The sequence below is a fragment of the Temnothorax americanus genome, unplaced genomic scaffold, assembly GCF_048541705.1.
Source record: "Temnothorax americanus isolate GAGA-0224 unplaced genomic scaffold, ASM4854170v1 Scaffold8, whole genome shotgun sequence".
NCBI classification, from domain to species: domain Eukaryota; kingdom Metazoa; phylum Arthropoda; class Insecta; order Hymenoptera; family Formicidae; genus Temnothorax; species Temnothorax americanus.
In genome coordinates, this window is record NW_027509802.1 from 1982301 (window position 1) to 2003212 (window position 20912).

Here is a 20912-nt window from a genome sequence, read left to right on the forward strand (position 1 = left end):
GTCGGTGTGGTACGAAACGGTGTGCAAAGCTCCATTCGAAGCCTCCTTCCCTCCCGCCGTCCCTCTTCCTAGATACTCTTACGCGCTCTACTCATCCGACTCTTTCCCTCCACATGCTCTTTTTGCCGTCCGCGAATTCGTCTACTCCCATATTAATATATACACGTCGAAGGATATATATACACGCGTTTTTGGTACATGTATGTGTGTGTGTGTGTGCGCGCAGGTCTCTGAATATATGAATAACATTGTAGATGCTAACAGCTACGGCATATTGAATATCTACACACGCTGCAGGTACTCCCCCCTCCTCTCCTTGATTACGAGAATCTGTAACTTCGTTAACAAGTCCAAACTTCACTTAGCGTCCGTCACCGGGGTCATGGGTGCGAATCGATCGAGCTCGATGTTCCTGGATGTCGCCGTCGTTGCTTTCATTTTGATTGACGGCACAAGACGGCGCCCAGTTTACATTGAAGAATATCGAACAAAAATTCTCCTTTAGTACAAATGCAAAACGATTAAAAACGTCCATCGAAACGTAGCGTCACGGACGGAGGAGATGTAATTATTTTCGCTGTCCTGAGAAAAATTATTTTAAAAGAGGGTTCGCTCTCTCTCTCTCTCTCTCTCTCTCTCTCTCTCTCTCTCTCTCTCTCTCTAGGCATTAAACACAGTCGTGGCTTCATTCCCCAAGACGGCGTTTATTACGCCGAGCAATGGGAACTCCGTGGAGCCGCGATTTTTTCCAATTAATGACCCATGTAGCCGCAGCATATGCGAAACAAGAGCCGGATACGAAAAGGAAAAATACAACGACAGGAAAACAAGAGAGAGAGAGAGGAAGGGGAGGGGGTAGGGAGGAAGAGAGGGTGAGAGGCCAAAGTCTCGAGGTAATGGGTATTGGAAGAAATTCTGTGGGCAACCCCTGCAGGCAGACACACTAAACACCGAACGGCGGGGGCGCAGTTTGTCTTGGCCCATTAGGAGAAACGCTAGTTGGCTTGCTCTACGGGGGTGGATAGAGCGGCGATAGGGGATGGAAAAGAGGAAGCGGTTGTTTTATGGCCCGGCATCTGTTCGACGATCGTCTCGTTCCGATACCACTTTATCCTCGGCGTTAGCCGTTTCCTAACTGTTTGCGAAACAAGCCGGCCCTCTCTCCTTCTATCTCTCTCCCCACATCCCGTCCCTCACTCTTCTTCCATCAGCCTCAGCTTCGGAAATGCCGCTCTGTAACGCATTCTATTCTCCGTTCTCTTTTTTGTTTCCAACGTTCGCTTCCTCCTTCCGCACCGAGTTTCTTTCAGTCTACTTCGCTTGCTCCGCATTGATTTTCGGTATAAGGCTGAGTCTGATAAAATATATTAATAAAAACCATAAAAATTATATTTAATCACACATTTTTGAAATCTTTATTTATATTTTATACTTAATATATTACGCTACTGCGTGTGTTACTTCAATTGACATCGCGCGCGATGTTCATAAGACGAACGCGAATCTGATGGGAATTAAATAATTACTTTTTGCGCCAAATGTCGCAAAATACGAATTTAAAGTTTTAACGAGTTTACATAGTGCTCCAATGTTTATCGTCACTTTAAATAAGTATTATGCATTAGCGTAATTGCTTTTTACAGGAACAAATTGTTACATACCCTGTAAACTGTGACTTCAAATGAAACAAGAAACGGATGAGAGCATATAGAAAAATTCTTCTACTTCAATACTTCTATTCAAATGTTATCAGTCATGTATCATATTTTATATCGCAGCATTATAAAGGCGGTAAAAGAGGTGAGCCGCGTGCGCCGGAAGGAAACGTTATTAAAGCGGACGATAATCTTCCGGATGTAAAGCACCGATCAACGAAGGGTAAGGGGTGGTAGCCGGGGAGACTGTTGCTGGAGGGGGAGGCGGGCATTCTCTTTTTGCCACACGAGATACGTACCGGGTAGCAATAAATAAGCGCGCGTCGAGCGGGGAGTCGGCGATAATACGTGATCCCCTTGCGTTGAATACTTAATGCTAAGTACTCGGTGTATCTGCATACACACCTCTCGCCCCACGACGAGCGGATACATCCATGTGGGGTGTGCGCGTGTGTGGGCGTGTGTATTGTCCGGGGTATCTCCGCGTGAGCTTCGTACGCGGATGTGTGTTTCCTTGCATGTGGAAGAAACGCGAGCATACGTAACACGGAAACGGTATAGGCGGCCGAGCCACTATTGAGTCGCAGCACAATAAAATAACACGAAATACTCGGTCGAGAAGAGACGAAGGGTGGGACGTCGCGGCGGGGCCGTAGGGAGAGGGCGAGAAAGAGGAGCGGCAGCCTCCCTTCGGCAGGGCGCGGAGAATCGAGCTCACGGTAAGTGGGGAGGTTGCTTCCACCGTCGGTGTGTATGCATTATGCAGGAAGATAATGCTCTCGGATACTTTGTCCGTATGGGAATAACGCGAAAAGCCGTGAGCGCCGGGAGCTTAGATCGCGGACATAACTCTTTCTGCGAGCCGCCATTGAGAATCGAGACCACGCCGTTCGTTCTGGATAAAAAATGCTGATTAGGAAACTGTCGAACTGACTCGTAACGTTTTAGTGTTATGATTTTCAGCTGATTGCATTAATATTATTTGTGTGAATGCTGCTGACATGTGATGGTGATTAAATATATATTATTATTGCTTGAATTAGAAATCTATACCCCAATGATTACTTAACTATATTATATAGGTAAATAAGAAATTTCGCGGAGCAATTGTCTTTTATAAATAAACAATTGTAGATAGTATGTACAACTGTTTGTTAGAGATAATTTTTATCTAGAATCAAGAAATCCTCTCTTTCGAACCTAAATCAGAGTTATCTTGAGACTCACGAGACAAAAGTAATTCGTCGGTGGAACGGCGTCTGTGTGTGCGTGTCTCCACGCTTGCAACTAAGTTCGTCAGAAGAGTGCCCCAAGGGTGAATTGATCCAGCAGGTATACGATGACGTGCAGCGGGTACACGTGCACCGGTGACTTCCGATGCATCTCCGAATAGTGGTACGTCCGAAGAAAGGAAAATAGGATCATGGTAGACTTGAAGAAAGGAAGGTACGCTGGGGTGGTTAGGGGATGAAGCGAGACGGCGAAGAGGCGAGAGGCCGTTACGAATTCGCGGCGAAGAGAGAAACGAGTCGATATGGATACGGAGATATACGGATACACGCGCGGGGACACGTGTGCATCGCGAGGGTACACGCTCACATGCGCGCGCGCGCGCGCACACACACACACACACACACACACACACACACATGCACTCGCGAGAGTCTAACCTAAATTCTGAATAAAACGGGGGGTTGCATAAGAGATCAGGGACGTGATGAAAAACAAACAGCGGTTTAGGTTTGCTGTTTGATCTTCGGGCCGGGCATTCACAGAACTCTCGACTACTGCGCCGCGCGGGTATTATCTATTGACTGCGTGGTATCGCGGCTATGTGTGCGGATCCGTCGCGGGTCGCGGGCGTACGGGACGGGAACGAGCGCGCGCGAGGGTGGGCGCATCGCGATTCGGAATGCAGCGACGGAGAAGGAGTTAGCAGCGGGCGCTGATACGGCTGGCCAACCGCGGTGGATGATGTACACCTACATATGTTAACGACGACGGCGGCGGCGGCGGCGGCGGCAACGGCGGAGCCTTTCAGTCTCCGCGCGAGAGAGACAGACGCCGCCATTGCTCGCTCGGCATTTGGGAATAGCTTTTATGCGCGAGCCATCTTTCATCTTCAGCGCTTGATGATGCATTTGAAGTGCGGGGGAAGTAGAAGAGCGGATTTGTAGCGTGGCCGACCATCGGCTTTGATTTCCTCGCGTGAGTCCCGCCGATGCATTGTTGCTGGCTAGTAAAAGAGAGTTGAGAAAAGAGAGCACAATCGATTACATTTAAAGTCAAATTGGGAGAGGCGACAGCATTATGCAAACGCTCACCTCTACCTCTCCTGAGATTTGCATAGTGATACGAAGCTGGCGTTACATTCGTTGACAATCGAATAATACAAAACCGATAATCCAATCTGACGGTGTCGCGCCATAACATTCGTGATGGAAGGATTCGTGGCAATAAAAGGTACCAGCTTACCTGACAGTGTTTGCAGGGCAGGGAGCATGGGGCACGTAAACCATTTCCATATCACGTGGATGAGGAAAAAAGAGAACGGGCACGTCGAAGTGATGGGCGTTTACAGGCGGACGAGCAGTAATCCGTAGGTAACCCTTGTTAGTGACGAATCGCTACCTACCCTGATATCGTCTGGCACTCAATTAAACCTCCCGGTCCCTCCTCCTACCTTTTCCCGATTCGATTCGAGAAGTGACGATCGTGATTTTCTTTTTGGGAGCACGCGTGCATAAATATCAGCGGAGAGAGGATCGATCCTCTTGAGGCATCGCGACGCCCCGCGTAATTTGACGAATAACTATTGACGATTCTACGATCAATGTTTGAAATCGGGATTGACCAGACCGGAAACAATACTATCAAGCTCTATATTTTCCATCTTGATGAGGTTGCTTTAACAGGTATTGGCACGTGACTCCGTCTGCTAGGACGAGATGAGATCTCTGTTCGCGATCAAATTGGTTCGACCGGAATCAGAATTGAGTTGGACAAGACTATCGCGGTGTTGCGGCATTCGAATGATGGCGGGACCCTCCCTCCGAAAGCTTTGAGATATCGGAATACACACGCGCGGTTTGGTGGTGGTAGTCGGTAGAGAACGGAGGGATAGAGGTGGTTAGATACACTGCTCCTACCGCTCCCCGCCGATTTCTGACTCGGCTTCACCGTGGATATACGCACGCTCTTTTCGTGTACATCCACCAGCCAGCCGTTACCACCCCTTGCCCTAGCCTCGTCTTGAAGCTTCCTTCAGAGGTTTTTCCTTTCAGTGTTGCCTTATTGAATATCCCACGAGTGGAAAATCAGTTCAACCTACTTGAAAGGAGACGACCGAGCCAGCTCACCCCCGCCGCCGCTCTTCCTCTCCCTCTTTCTATCACGTATTTCCCAGTCTTCGTTTTCCCCACAAACCTTACGGCCGAAGTTATCGCATTCAATGCGATTTCCCGCTGATCAAAATCGGATAGCGGAAGAAGCGCCTTGGGGGAAAAGAGAGGGAGGCCTTCAGACGAGCAACAAATTGTTGTATCGGATTTCCGAGTAAAGTGACTGTGCGATGTATCTGCGTGCAGTAGCGATGTGCTTTTTTTGTGATCAATCAGCGATAAATGTGATGGAATTTATCCTGCTGTTTCATGCGGACAACTGATTCCTAGATTGTACTTATGTTACTCTCGATAATATTACACAGTTATGCACAAATTTGGATTTGGGCTGCGTTATTCATAATCGCGCATTAATGATTAGTTTCGTTACACAATCCATTAATCTCAATTTATTACAGGAAGAGAAACGAGCATTAGCGATGTCTTTCGGGAGATCTCTCAACGTCGACGCGTTTAATAAATTGCCGTTTTAATATTTTTACTAGAAGAAGAGAGGAAACGCCGCTTTCCTCCCGTGGCATCGGCTGCTCGCGAATTGGAAGGGACTGCGTTTCCAAACGGCACCGCGAGCCGTCACGTTTGACGTCTCCATGTATCATCCGTCGGTTTCCATTACATGCGCGCTCATAATATCGCAGGGGATGCGAGATGACGCGAACGAGAAAAAAGAGAGAGAAAGAGAGAGAGAGCGAGAGAGAGAGAGAGGGGGGGGCAAGCAAGCTCGCGCCGCGTTATAAGTGTATTCGAAGCGAACGCGCGCCGGTGGAATGAACAAAATAAGGGCAGAGGGAGAATGAGAGGGGGAGAGACGAGCGAGAAGAACCTTCGCGGTAGCGTGGATTTCTTTGCATAGGGAATTCGATCGTTTGTCATGTATACGCCATCTTGCCGTAAATTGCCGGGAAGAGCCGCGCTCTCAAAATTGCCCGTATGCATATTGGATGTTCGTATACTTCCTAGCGTAAATTCAATGCGCGATGTAGATATTTCTGGTGCACGTGGGCTGTGAGAAATTGCGATCGGTTGTTATTTGCCGCAATCTTGCCGCCACTCTTTGTTGCAGCTTTACGCGCGTGATTACCAATAGGGTGACTATAATTCCTGACTTCTCGCACATAGAATCTTGAAATTTTCAAAATTCTATAAACGACATTGTCGTTAATGTGCAATTATTGGAAAGACAATAATATTAATTAAAATGTTCCTTATAGCACGACGCTTTTTTCTTTGATTTCTGAACCACTGTCGTCGAGCACTTCAAGCGCAAAAGGTGGAATGGTAGGGGGTGTTGGCAATAGGGCGAATACCACAAGCACTCGACCTGTCGCTCCTTGTTGGATATTTATTTGTTCGTTCGTTTTTATTTATACTCAAGGTCTCTGCGAGGGCCCATTTTATTTGCACCCGTTCACCCGCCGTTCGAACCCCTACCATCCCCGACAGGTCCTTTAAACGGCTGCCGCCGAGACTCGAAACCCTTTGCCGCCACCGTCGCTCTGAAAAAGGAAAAAATTAATGGACGCATTCGAATGAATTTTATTAATTGAATCGCGCGTAGGGCGCCGCGGTTCGACGCGGCTCGTACGACCCCTTTGTAAACGCGGGGTGACTTGTTGCAACCACCTTTTAAGCTCGTTTCCCCCTATTGGATGGAAAAAGAGATGAACCAGCCGCGCCGATTGCCTTTTACTCGTTATCACCTTCTCGATGGTTACGCGATGAATTCTCACAGTAGATTTTTCACAATGCACGTATCGCACGTATCGCAGTATTTTATGCACTTGCGATCGTTTAATGCAAAAATGCAGTGTTAAATTTTCATTCAGTGCATTTTCATTCTTTGAAAATCCAGTTAATTTGGAAGTAAAATATTTTACAAGTATAAACGCGAATTAACTTTTCTTCCTTTTGGACATACATCAGTTATTCTATAAACGTAAACTAATGTTTTTCTTTCGGAATGCGTCAGCTGTTCTATAAATTAACGAGTAACAAGGAAAAGTGGGCTTTGAGAGTCAAACGCGGTTAGTTGTGCGTGTGTTAACGTTATGTAACATTTAATTAATAAATAATTTAATACAAATTGTAAATCGCAAATTATAAATTACAAATAATTTAATACAAGTTTTAAATGCTCTTGATATTAATTTTAATATCAAGAGTTTTTAGTTAATTAATCTATACATTTATTCTATACAAATTTATACTGTAAATGTTTTACGTTTGATTCTTTTGAGATTAAAAGAAGTGAATATGAAGAGGAATAACAATGCGCGCGCGAGTTGTTTTGCTCTGCGATAACCAATTTGTAAAACACCGCTATTAGTGCTATTTTTTGCGTATACTATTTTTCAGTACCCGATATACCCGAACAGGTTTTGCGGAAACGTTGCGTTAGCATTTAACATACTTTTGAAGTATCCTTTAGCGGAAAGCGCGCGAAACTCGGTAGCCTCAGCATCGCTTTCCGCATTGTGACGTGACTGTGACGGATACGGTCCTCTTGGGTATTGCTCCACGATTCCATGCACGCTCATTAGATTAATCTCCAAGCTTCGTTGAAAGCTTGCTGCGACGGGCACGTTCAAAAAACAAGCGTGCACGGCGAATTCATTCCAGGCCGGACCGTCCAATGAATGCCCTCGAGCGGACATCGGTTGAGCGAAGACGCGAGTTATCATCGAAAGAGATGAGGAGAGACGGAGGGGGTCGAAGGGGAAGTAGCAGAGGTATCCAAGAAAGAGACCGGGAAGAGCGAAGAAAGATAGACAGAACTCGATGTACGCATGCTAAGTCATACCGCAAACGGTATGAGAGTGCAGGACGATGGAGGAGGAGAAAGAGGAGCGATAGGAGTCGGGGATGAGGTAGACGGAGCATAAAAGGAACACTAGTAGGTATTAATATTTAGCGTCTCTGAAGCCGCCCGCATTCAGGCAACTCCGTTGGATTTCCATCCCCGTCCCCCGTTACACACCCCCAACTTCCCCTCCGTTATACCACCGCCGCTGCCGCCGCCATCGACGCCAGCGTCCCTTCCGCAGGCACCGATCTTCCCTTACCTCGCCTTCCCCTCCCCCTTGTGCACGTCTCTTTACGGTAAAATATGTAAATCTAACCAATATTTCTAAAGATACAGCGGCGTACACGCGGCGGGGGCTCTTTTATGACGGGGCAGAGCGCGAAACCCGCGGATACCGCGTTAGCGCGGTAGTGTGTGGGTGTGTGTATGTGTACGTATATACATACTTGTTGTATATGACGGTATCTTCCTATGCGTGTATGTAAGGACCAACCTAAATACACGCAAACGTATATACATGTATAAACGCACACACATACGGTTGTTACACGGTGCCGTTGAGCAAGGGTGGAGGTAGACGCCTGTGGGTGGTGGTGTGTGCATGCGCGCGTGCGAGCTCGCGCGTGCAGATACACGCGTGTGTGTAAGGGCGAGTATTTGAATGGGGCTTGAATATCATCCATGAATATTTTGCAAGTTCCTATTTAAAAGAACGCGGAGCGCGGGTGCGAGCGCGAGCACGAGCGCGCGGTAAGATATGATACCGGGCGGCGGACCACCTCGAACACTCATGCGGGAGCGCAGAGACGATGGTATACGGGTACGAGAGGTACCTACTCGAGAAATCGATAGTAAAACCCGGAGGAGGACGTCTCGGCGAAATGGCGCTTGCAGTCGCGCACATTTTTATGTAGATATCGTTATCCGCTATCGCCAACGTTAATGGATTGCACCTTGCTTCTCATTGTTTTATGAAAATTCCTCAGTTCTTATACAAATATTCGTACTTTCTTCTCACATTTTGACGAAATATTAAAGTGCCTACAAATGAACTGCTTTTCCACATCATATCCACATATGTGACATTATTTTCCTATACAGTATTATTAATAATTTGAATGACTTTTTAATCAATAATTTAGTTCTATATTGTTTGGTATAATATTTTTTTTATCTCCTGTACATAGAAATAGTAATAGTGAATATGAGATATATTACTTCTTAAATGGCAAGCGCAAACGGCAACGTAACGAAATGCGTAATTTACAGCCGGCAATTCTTTAAGTCATTTCCCAACATCGATATGGCGCGCACGTAGTGTACGCGCCGAAAGATCCCCCAGTGAGGATTTCTTATTCGAAGGGGGTAGCTAGGAAGGACGGCGCACCTTTCTCTCGATGGAGGCGGAGGCGGGAGGACCAATTTTCACGGCGGCGGGATATATCCGGAGGTCTCAGAGTACCGAAGGGTTGGCGGCAAAGATCACAAGTAATTGAATGGGGGAGAGAGGAGGCGGTCCCGCTTCAACCCCCGTGAGTGTTCAACCAATTAATCCACTTCAGTCCCGGAGGCAGCCCCGCGAGTATCGAGCCGCCTTTTTTTTGTATTACGCTGTAGACATAGTAAGACGTATTGAGATCGAAGGAGACACCTTTGGGATTTAAAACATCGACGCGTTTCCATCCCACCTTCCGTTCTTGCCTTATCGATCTTTTGTCGTTTCTTCTGTGACTTCTCCCGTCTCCCGTCCCTATCTTTCCTTCGTATTTTCCACCAATTCTTGCTTACGTCTGTTAAAAATTTGCAGAAACAAAATAAAATATAATATATAATATACAAAATAATAATGTGTTATGCATAATGATATACATATAACTATGTACGAAATGTCGAATTGTAACACAGAAAATCTGTTGTTCCACATCGAGTTCCAAAACTCAAAAAACCTGCTTACACGCGTGCTCGATGCGTACCGTCCCAGATTGAAAATCTGGAACAGCGCTTCGACGGATAGCATCGTCTGGAAAGGCTCGTGGTATCAAAGCGATCCCGCAACACCAATTAAGTCCCTTTCGAGCGAAATCGGGGATGGTCTAGCCAATAAAACAAAGTAAATCCTCGTCCGGTATAATCTTCGAGATAGAGATACGATGGGGAGGGGGAGGGGAGAGGACAAGGAGGGGTGAGTTGTCGGTCTCTCGGTACGAAAAGTAACGATTGCCAGGTACTCCTGAGATACGGCCAAAAGAGATTTTAACCAGAGACCCGTCGCAAATCCTGGATACGTCCCCTAATAATACTCAATTCCAATGTGGATTAATAGCGGTTTATTCCCTTCCTTCCTGTCCGCCTTCCTTTCGCCTGTCGCGTCCGCAGGGCCTCCCATACGAGCCGCGACTCGAAATCCTGAATTCCTATTAACGCCCTAGTAATTAAGTCGAGGAACTACTTAATCCTCCTCCACCGCGCAACTGATCCTGCGTAAAGTCGTTCTCATTTGAACTAACGAATCTACATTAGTATTTTGTATTTTGAGTTTATTGCTAACGAACGTCGTAGGGACTGAGTGTTTTTTCCCCGCGCTTTTTCAACGAATTTACGTCGAAACTTTTCTTATATCGACGTACAGCACACTCTGATGAGAAAAGACGAAGTTTACGGCGGACGGTAACGGGACGCGTTGTACAGATTGTCGAATCGGGAAAGGACAGAAGAGGGCAGCATGCTAATTTATGGCACCCTGGCGCTCCATTACGAATATTTATCCGCGGCGAGTTTAATCTAAACTTCGAGAGTCCTCCTCGTCGTCCTCTTCCTCGAGCCGCTCTCGTCCCCTCTTCTTGCAGAGATCGCCGCGGATTCCTTCCTTCCTTCCTTCCTTCCTTCCTTCCTTCCTGCCCTGCCCTGCCTTCCACGTCGTTCACCTCGTCGTTCTCGCTCCCGTAACGGAGAAACCCGGCGCCTTAACGACGTATTGTCTCCGCGACTTATCAAAACAATTCGTTGAACTACTACCCGTGCCCTCCGCCGCGACGAACATTGTTTCGCCCGCCGCTGATTAAACGAGCCGACGCCATTTTCGAGATTCGTCACGCGGTTACCTCGATAAGACCGTAATACTATAGTTTTCTTGATACATCGTAATGAGGACGATAAGGCAGTTAACATTGATATGTTTTGTACGAATATTTAATTTAGTTTCAGGAAATTATCTCAGGAGAATTATTTTTATCAAGTTACTATATAGAAGTAAATTTAATTATTTCATTAAAGAAACACATTACATGAATTGATGTATCCTGAATATTGTTAAATTGATATTTTATCATCAACAGAAAAATAGATTTTCTTATCTGTATCTTTAATTATATCGCATATGTTTAATTTCGCGTATTTTCGGCTGCAACATATACTTTAATGTAAAGCGATGTTAAATGTCGCGTCAAGATCTTTTATAACATATAGTTTATCAATTAAGTAATAATGACATTGAAGGATCGTCCAATCATTACTCTTGTTTCATAGGGTATTCTTCGTCGAACATCCAATTACTCCGCATTTTACGTTTACGAGACAGACGTTTCATCACGTATGCGTAAGTTGCCGATCGAAGTGTCATAAGCAGGCTCGTAATATTCGCTCGACAAGATAATCTTTCGAAGCGAGGAGAGCACGATAATTTCGTCGTCCCAACCATCGTTCCTCATCCTCCGTTTACGGTTATATCCTTATTTCTCGCCACCCCATTTTTCCGAAGCTCCTTTGCATATTAACAATATCGCTCTTCGAAGAGACGGAGTGGTTTTAGGATAAAAAATTATGGAGACAACCCAGCCACCCTCGAATTTCCTCCATCTTTCCCACTTCGTTTCTCTTTCCGTTCCCTGTTTCGTCTCCTCTCCTCTCGTCCTTCCTTGCCATCTTAGTACTCTCTCTCTTTCTCTTTTTCTCTTTTTTTTACGATACTGCCAATTACACGCCCGTTTAAATTCACTATCCGACCGAGGCGAATACCCTCGATATAAATTTTTATCGTTCGCCACGGGGTTCTTCTGCTCTCTGTACTTCCTCTTTCTATTTTATGACACGCTTCATCCCCGCATCAGTTCGTTTTTTGCTATTTTTGTTCTTGTTTATGTTTGGTGGAAAATTCTTGAACGTAACTTTATACTTTCTGTAAGTATTTGATTCCTCACACTTCATCCAGGTGCCGAAAATTTTCTTAGAGTAATTATTTAATTATATACGCTCTCTTTAAAAAAACTATTGATGAAAATAATCAAATTATCAAAGTTGTCGACATCGTCAGTCGATTGAATTTAAAGTCGGTCTTTCGAAATTGAGGCGTGCGCGCATGTTTGTCGCGTTTCTTTTTAATACAGTGTCAACCCTCCGCCCATCCCCCGAATGTTACCCGGCGAATGTAACAAAGTACTCGAAGAGGAAGGTTTTCGAGGATGATATTACTCTGTAATAGATATTACGTTCTACCTGCTCGCATATTAGATTTTAATATAGAAGATACGAGAGAGCGGCGCTGAATACTTTTTCCTTTGTGAAAAATTCACGTCGGCTGCAACTTTTAATACGTAATACCGTCGGCAGGCGCGCCGCGTCGTTTGCGAGCGTATGCTAGACGAGCGCAACGTATGCTATCGAACGTAGGAGAGACGTAGGCGAGGTATACTTATGGAACTCTCGCGCTATCACTTCGCCGAGAGTGCCCGTCGCTCTTTTTTTGTATACCCCGACGAATTTAATTCAGCCACGTTATTTTCCGTCGAAACCGTTTCTCGATTTAGATCGCAGGTCGTTACTGTATATTTTCATCGATGTTCCATTATTTTCAGCAATTGCATTAATTACTCTCGCCGTGTCATTTCATAAAAGTGCGATATGTGAGTTAACAAGTGTGGAAATAGACGGATAAGTATATATTTGAAGAACATTTTGTCAGAAATAGGTATATATATCATACAGAATTTAATTTAGTACATAGATTTTACCGTGGAGAACTTTTTCAAAATTGACATATTCTAAAAGAAGTATTACAGATTAAGAATGAAGCTTATAATACTCTACTTAATTTTCGTCTGAAATAGAAATTTTGTATAATAAAAATTTAAGCATGGTAACCAAACTTTGATATTTGTACTGTCTAAAACTTGATGCAAAATAAAAATCTTACAGTAAAATAAAAATCAATGATATCTTTATAAATCGACATTTTAAAAAGTACCTGCGGGATCCGCACGGTTATTTTGACTACTGAGATGTATCAGCGAGTTGACGGAATATGTTAGGACTTCTCTTTCACCGTATATGCAAGTCAGTGGAAGTAGTCACGATGCGACGTGTCTCTGACGCGTTGAAGTTAAGTGGATGCGCCTTGACGAAGTCGATCTAATTAACTTCGAGGCCTCTCACCCTTCGGCCTAAATATCGCCTCCTGTCCTAAATGCGGATCAGTGAATTGCCAGAGACGCGGTTACGGCGGGAGAAAGGGCTGACGTCGCCGTGGAAGCTGGAGGCCAAAGCGCGGGGGTGCTACATAAGGGGTTGTTTTAACGAAACCAGCTTCTCCATCCACCCTCGTCGCAGCCTGCTTAAACGTAGACAGACGCGCGTGTGGATTTTACTGGCGCGTGTAAAGCGGTTGTCTGTTCGGTTTATTTGTAATCAACGCGATCGTGCCTCGACAAAAGCGAAATATAGCAACGCTAAATGTATCTGACGTTTCTGCGAGTTTGTCCCAGCTCTATCTCTTCGGGAGTACATAAAAATGTATCAAAGTTAGTCTTACGTTGAATAAATATATTATTAATAATTACATGATTATTAAACTTCGAGCTGTAAATTTGATGAATGAGCGGAGGAAATTTTATAAAAGTTAATGAATAATGATGAACTGCTACAGTTGACATAAAAATATGTTATCTATTTTCTTTCCTATAAATTTCAAAGAATTATCTTTCTTGGATCAACTAGCTTTCGAGATATCACCAAATCTCTTTTTCGATTTGATGAAGGCGACATCGGGAGGTTTTTAGTATTTATGAAAGTGCAGATGCTCCACATTCTATTGAGGTTTCTCGAAGGGGAGAATGGTCGCGCTTGTCTTGTTCTCAATCGAATTCTGTTTTCTCGGCTACGGAATTCCTAAGACGCTCGACATGCCCACTTCCAGGTTTACGATACGACAGACCCTCTATTGAGAGAGAAATTCAGATTCTTCGCGTACCAAAATACGAAAGTACCAGAAATGCCCTTGTATTTTACAAAATAATATAGATTTTGTGATGGTTTGATGTAATATAATTTTATCGTTTTATTCGTACAATTTGTAATACAAACAATAGTTGTGTAGCGTTTCACTGTGATAATGGCTAATCGTTATGGTATTTAGATTTGAAACTTTCACGATTGCTACAAAGAGGAATGTAAACTCGATAAGGGTTTCGCCATGTAATCACGCGTTATCCGTCGCGAATACCAACAGATTCCCAAGACGTTCGTACCCGTATCTCAGCTGACCCGTTTCCGATGACCAACCGCGATTCACAGGGAAATACAAATTCTTCCGGCCATCGGGCGAATTCCAGCGTACGGACTATTGAAAATACCACTTTGACGTGACTGCACGCTCGAAGACAATACCGGCAGCGGTAACGTTTCGAGTTTTGTTTTCGCCTGGCATTTAATGTAAAATAATGTAAATGCCGTATCGTCTTTCGCGGTTTGAACGTAATGTTTTATCTCGCAAAGTGCGAACAGAAGTCTACGGATATCATCCTTCTTCCTGTATATAATTATTTGACAATGCACAAATAAAACAAGCGTTCACTTTATTTATTCGTAACGCGAATACATTTGGATTGCTCGCATTAACACAACGTGATACCACTGATGTATCTTTAATGAATACCATTTTTTTCCATAATAGAGTCACATTGATTCTCTGGTGTTGCGATTACGATATCTTTTCAAGTTATTATCGAGATCATCATTGGGAGTAATCAACTGCGAGATTTGATGAAATCAAGTCTTGTTTGGAATTGTACTTGGCGGAAAATCGGGAACGTTTCGCGAAGCTTGTGAATGCAGATGCTGACACACCCACGCCACTGAGCGACGCGATATCGCGAATTCGGATTCGACGGTAGTAAACCAGCACTAAATCTTGAACAATCAAACGTCCATTGTTTGCCTAGGTCTGTCAGTCGACGGAATACCGATTCAGCGATTACGCTGTGAGTATATCCGCAGACGCATCGACTGTACACACGCAACACCGACTTGCGTTCTTCGTATAATATATACGTGTATATATTTATGTAGATACGTACACAGGGTGCGCCGTTTGTACACAATATTGTATAAATTACATTTCCCGAGCACTAACATATTGACAGACACAATATTTATCACGGTAATAGTAAATAACAAATTTTGTTATCACATGAAGTATCCGCTACTTTGAAAAAAGTAACATTTAACGTTTAACATCTTCCATACATTTCTAAAGAAATCATTGAGTGCTAATTAGAAAAGCTATATATGATAGATTAGCTGGATAAGATAGAAAAGTACTGAACATAGCATATACACCTTGTATATCTACACATAGCTCGGCGTCGCGACGCGTCGTTAAATCGCATTTCTCCATCGTCCCTGCTATCGTGTAAGTGTAGCGCGTAGCGCGATCACAATGGTGAATTTGACTGCTTTTGATTTGAAGGGAAACAATGGATGAGGCACAGTCACTACTTACTTGCGCTGTTATTTCGCCGGCGCTGCCGGCTATAATATTCGTAGGTGATTGCATATACGCTCGCGAGGACGAGGATGGAGCTCGTTGCACTTTTATCGCCGGCACGATCTGCCGGAATGGAGGTGCGAACATTCTGGTTAACAGACATGGGCTTTATATGCTCGTCAGAGATGAATTTGTTATTAACCGCCGACTGATTGTAACGCGAAGATCCAACTTTACCGCGATCAAACTGAACAGACGTCGATATGTTCGATTTTCCGCTCGTAAATCAGAGATTACGTTTTTAGAATTTTATAATTTTGATATTGATTATTTCCTATAATACGTTACAGCCCTTTGTATGCACGAATTGAAATTCACAACTTGTTTAGCATGTCGCTAAAGTACCTATCATAATTTATGATACATTATTGATTGTTTATTATACGGGAGGTAGCCGTATTCGCCTCGCATCGTTGTTCTTAAGAGATCCCAGTCAAATCGGCTTTGCCGATCGCGACGGCCGCGGCGGAATCTACATCGCTCTTTGTGCCGGGCTCGGCGCCGACGCGTGACACAAGAACGAGAAAGAGCAAGAGCGGAGCAAGAGAGATGGGGTAGGAGTGGGAGGCCATTACGTAGACGTAATTCAAAAGCGGGAACGTATGCTTCATTTATTAAAGAGATTGCCTCGAAAGATTGCTGTTTCGCGCATGGCTACGTCTCCTGGCGCTGCCTTGCTTCCCTTCAGCCACGGTTGCTGGCTCCTACGCAGCCGTCATCATTATTGTGCCGGTGCCGCTGCAGCAGGCATTCGAATTACGGCGCGTTTATATTCAATTTGTTTCTAGAAATTACAATTTGTTGGGAATTGGCGCGGCAGACGACGCCAAGGAGCTGCGAGCTGCCCTCCTTTTCGCTCACCTTCGAGCCCTCGGCGATCGTTGCTCGCCTGGTTGAGTCATCTGTGCCATTCGATTCGACGGTTCGAAGATATGTCAAACATAAAATTAATTTCAATAATACATAAGAGCTAATTGGATAAAAATTTTATAAGAATAATTGGAAATTTGATAATTAATAGCTTAAGTGTATACGTATAATGTTCTTCTATTATTTTAATATAATATTAGGTAGTTAATTTATAAGTCAATGGTGTGTGCGAAATGATCAGTTTGGTTCGTAATTATGATTACAAGCATCTTTTATTAGCAATTACGATTAAAGCTTTTACAAGAAATCGTAATTTCTCAGACCTTTAAAATGACTTCAATTTATTTATATAAATAATTGCTTCTCTCTCTCTCTCTCTCTCTCTCTCTCTCTCTCGCGATATCAGGTATAAAATATAATTTTACCTATATATATATATATATATATATATATATATATATATATAGAGAGAGAGAGAGAGAGAGAGAGACATTTCACTTTAATTATCTAGATTTAAGTAAATTGAGTAAAACAATGAAGTTAGATTTAATGTTTCTCTATTGCATATGAATTTAAACGGCAACGCGACGCCAGTGTCACTTATATTCTCACCTAGTCTAACTATAAGACACACGGCGGGAATAGGAAGGTTGATTCGAGGGTCGCCCATCGAAGAAAGAACACTCGGATGATATATGGAGACAATATGGTCTCATATTTCTATCGCTGTCGCGGCAGGATTAAGCTTATACTCTTTCGCGACCGAATATCTTCGGCAGTTGTCGTATACTCTACTGTCAGCACCCCACAGAAATCTATCCGCGCCCTCCCACTCTCTTCTGCGTTTGCACCCTCTGGTATTTTTGGCAGCGACGAAAAAAAAAAATAATGGCAAGTGATAAATAACGGTGCCAATTCGAGCCTATAATGCTTATTTCTATATACATATATAAATGGACTTTCCTATTTTAGCTTTATTACAATTGAAATGAAGCTCGAATTGTAATCATATAATTTTGTATGAGTCAAGAGAGATAAATATATAGGAGTGGAAAAATATTTTTTTCATTTTTCTGAACAAATGATCGATATCTAGGTTTTAGTTGTTTTCAAAAGAAATTTTCCTTATTCATTGCTGTTTGCGAGGCTCATACGTAGCTATGCAGATAATACAACATAGTGCGACAAAGACTCGTGGCAACGTTCTTTCTTTTGTTACGTTCTCTTATCGGGACAGAGAATATGAAGGCGAACGAAAAGAGATGGCTCTTTGTATCGATATACAGCTACCCTCATTCTCTCGTCTCTCTTTCTCTCCTTTAATGCCGCGGTATCTCGCAATCACGTCCTCGTCTGCTCCTCGTCAGCTGGTAGACGGCCATTAGTGGTAGGGTAAAAGCTATTGGAAGCTCGCGGGATATTTGAAAGGGTGCAGATGACGATTTCGGTAGCACTGTGTCCGCGCACTTCGCTCACGAACCTTCCCCTCCATCTCTCATATCGCGATTGCATCCACATATTTTTTATTCGCGGTATTTATATTCGCGTATTTTTAATCATATTTTTCCAATTTTATCACATTTTATTGGAATGTGCATTGCATATTAATATTTCTGTCTACAAAGAGCGCGATGTATGATTAAACTGTAATTATAATTCGTCTGAAGGGCTGTATTGTAATTACATGTTTGGAAAAAAAAAAGAAGTAATTCGTTCGTCCTATTTCTACTTGCAGGCGACCGGTTACTGTCACTACACAGATCGACGTTCGTCTACGTCATTAGGTGAGTAAGTACAACGGCGTAAATCACGTAACGTTGTTTTATTGCCGTACCGTCGATCGCGCCGATTACGCAACGAGCTCGTAGCTAACTGGCGATGATGTATGCCTGATAATTGCCGATTTCAATCTACTGAAACAGCCTGCTAATAAATAATTTAATGCACCGGGTTTTCGTGCATCGGTGATTCCGAGCGATGCACAGTCGGTCGGTCGGTCGGTTGCATGCCGTGCATTGATAGGTACAATGCGACGTGATTGTACCAATCATGCGATATTATAATCAATAATACACGCTATTAAATCCCAACTATGCACGACTGCTACCGCTACTAATACAGGCTATGCACCGCAGCGCCATTAAGGCTGCAACGGTTCTCATCCCGTCGCTCGAATTCGTCGCGAAGAAGTTCGTCGTCGGTATCGATGAGCAACGGAAACGGTGCCTCGAACGTTTAATCCGCGACGTGACGGCGCGACGCGAGACTCGTTGGAATGACGTAAAATTATCGTGACGCGAGGTCACGCAGTCAAATCGAAAATAAGACGGGACGGGTGAGAGCCGCTGGGGTAAGATGAAATAAATAGAAACAGGCAGTGCCAGTCGGTGCTCGGCGGAACGCAGCATGAGACCTTTGAACGTCCGCACTGTCTTTGCGTTTCTGTGGATCGTAGAGCATAGAGGATCACACAACGCGAAACGCGCGCCGCGGCGGTAAGCGTCACGTGCAACTGGATACCCGAGTCAATCGATCACGGCGATATGCGTTTGATTAACGTATTATAAGAGGTCGGCCGTGCACGCAAGTTTCGCCGTGATATACCCTGCCGCAGGATAACGAGACAAATTTAAACTGTGGGACACTTAATCGGCAGACACTAATTATTTTTAATATGATTCGTACGTCTGGCAAACGGATGTTGCATTATAGATAAATTCGCGGGTAGACAGACTCGCGAGCGGCGAAACGTTTTTAATACCAGAGGAGCGTTTCTGGTCTGGCTCTCGGGCCGAGAAACGAAAACTCTCTTCAATTATTTGTCTTCCTCGCTTCCGCGCAACGAGAAGTTTTCCCAATGGCTCTCCAGGTTAATACTTCCGAGGGACTTAATACTCTTTGTACCTATTTATGACTGCGAGACGGAATCGCGGGCACGTAATCTTCCATTATAATTGACCTTTCCGCCGTTACTCGTTGTTCCGCGAGTAGGTGCGGAGTAGGGATAGGGAAAGGGGTTGTCCAAGACCTCGTCGTAGGCGAGGGGGTCGTCGCCGGGCGAGGAGCGGGAGAAGAGAAGTCAGTCGGAGAATCGCACCCTCCGTCCTCCGTCTTCCCCGCGGGTGCACCGCGTCCGCCGGGGTACGCGTCGGTCGGTATTTATTTTACAAAACGTTTCTTCCTCACTCTTCCGGCCGCGCCCGACTTAATTTACCACCCGAGGTATTAATTATAAAAAAGTCGTAACTAAATGCCCAGCAGGACGGAGTTACGCGCCCGCCGCGCCGGTCCGCGCGGACACGGCTTTAATTTTCCTATTTGTCGGGGAAGTTAGCGTCTGAGCGAGCGCGGAAATCATTAGCGAAGTAAAAACCGGCTCCCACGCGACTTCACCAATACCAAAGCGACGGACGGCGGGGCGGCCACGGCCTCTCTGCCTCCCGCCTCGCTTATAAGGCGCGATGTCGTTACGCTTTACCTCGCGAAATTGAATTTGGGATTCTCCGCTCAATGCGGAGATAAAACCGCGTTACGTGCGCCGCTGGAAAGTCGCGCGCGAAGTGGGGCCGTCAATTAATATGCGCGACGACCAACTTCTTTCTGATACACTCTCTCTTCGTATCGCGGGGAAACACTTTGCGAAATAATGAAATAAAATATCAAGTCGCATACACTGTTGAGCGATCACGTCACGCAAATTAAAGATATTAATGATCTATAATTACAAGGGAGATCGTTTAATGTATACTCGTCGACTGTAAAGTACATGCTTTCGTTAACTGTGACGATACTGTATCTCTTAATGATACGTATGACTAATAATAACTGTAATCAAAATGAGAGACGTGTCGCTTCTCGCTCCTCGCTCCTCGTTGACGAATCTTCTCGAAGGCGGAATGGCGAAGGGGCCGAGAGAAGATTGGAAAGAGAGACGAAGATCCAAACGCGACAACGAGAGGCCGCGCGTCGCGCTTCTCGCTCCTCGTAAATAAATAATTAGAATCTCCCTTCAACGTCTCTGCAGTACGTTTCCTTTTTTTTTTCTTTTTTCTTTACCCTCCTTACACGACTTCGCCTTCCCGGGCAGTGAATGGCAGTGATTGGCAGTTAATGACGATGCTTCACGGACTATCCTCCACACCTCCGATATCCACCGCTTTCCGCCAGAACGAGTGTCCCTCGTAATTTCTATCGAGACGGTCGTGATTTTATTCTAGAGGACATCGCTTCTCGAGACACGGCCAATTTCTCCCGGGACCGTCGACGAAAAATCCGTCGACGCTGTAGAATCGCGTTAGTCGGCAAAAAAATTGCATTCACGATTATTTATTTCGTTAATGAGCCACTTACGTATTTTTGTTCTATAT

The 20912-nt window shown here is 44.5% G+C and overlaps 1 protein-coding gene and 1 long non-coding RNA gene across 5 annotated transcripts in view; one reads left to right on the forward strand and one right to left on the reverse strand.

Moving 5' to 3' along the window:
• Positions 1-20912, forward strand: part of LOC143907175 (uncharacterized) — a 568709-nt gene that overhangs the window by 156190 nt on the left and 391607 nt on the right. The window contains exon 5 of one of the 4 annotated variants that reach the window (XM_077423769.1): positions 18281-18329. The exons of the other annotated variants lie outside the window; for them this stretch is intronic. Coding sequence (XP_077279895.1) covers positions 18281-18329 — 49 coding nt within the window. The remainder of the gene's footprint in view (positions 1-18280; positions 18330-20912) is intronic. 4 annotated transcript variants of the gene reach the window in all.
• Positions 1-20912, reverse strand: part of LOC143907183 (uncharacterized) — a 124502-nt gene that overhangs the window by 12521 nt on the left and 91069 nt on the right. The window lies entirely within an intron of this gene.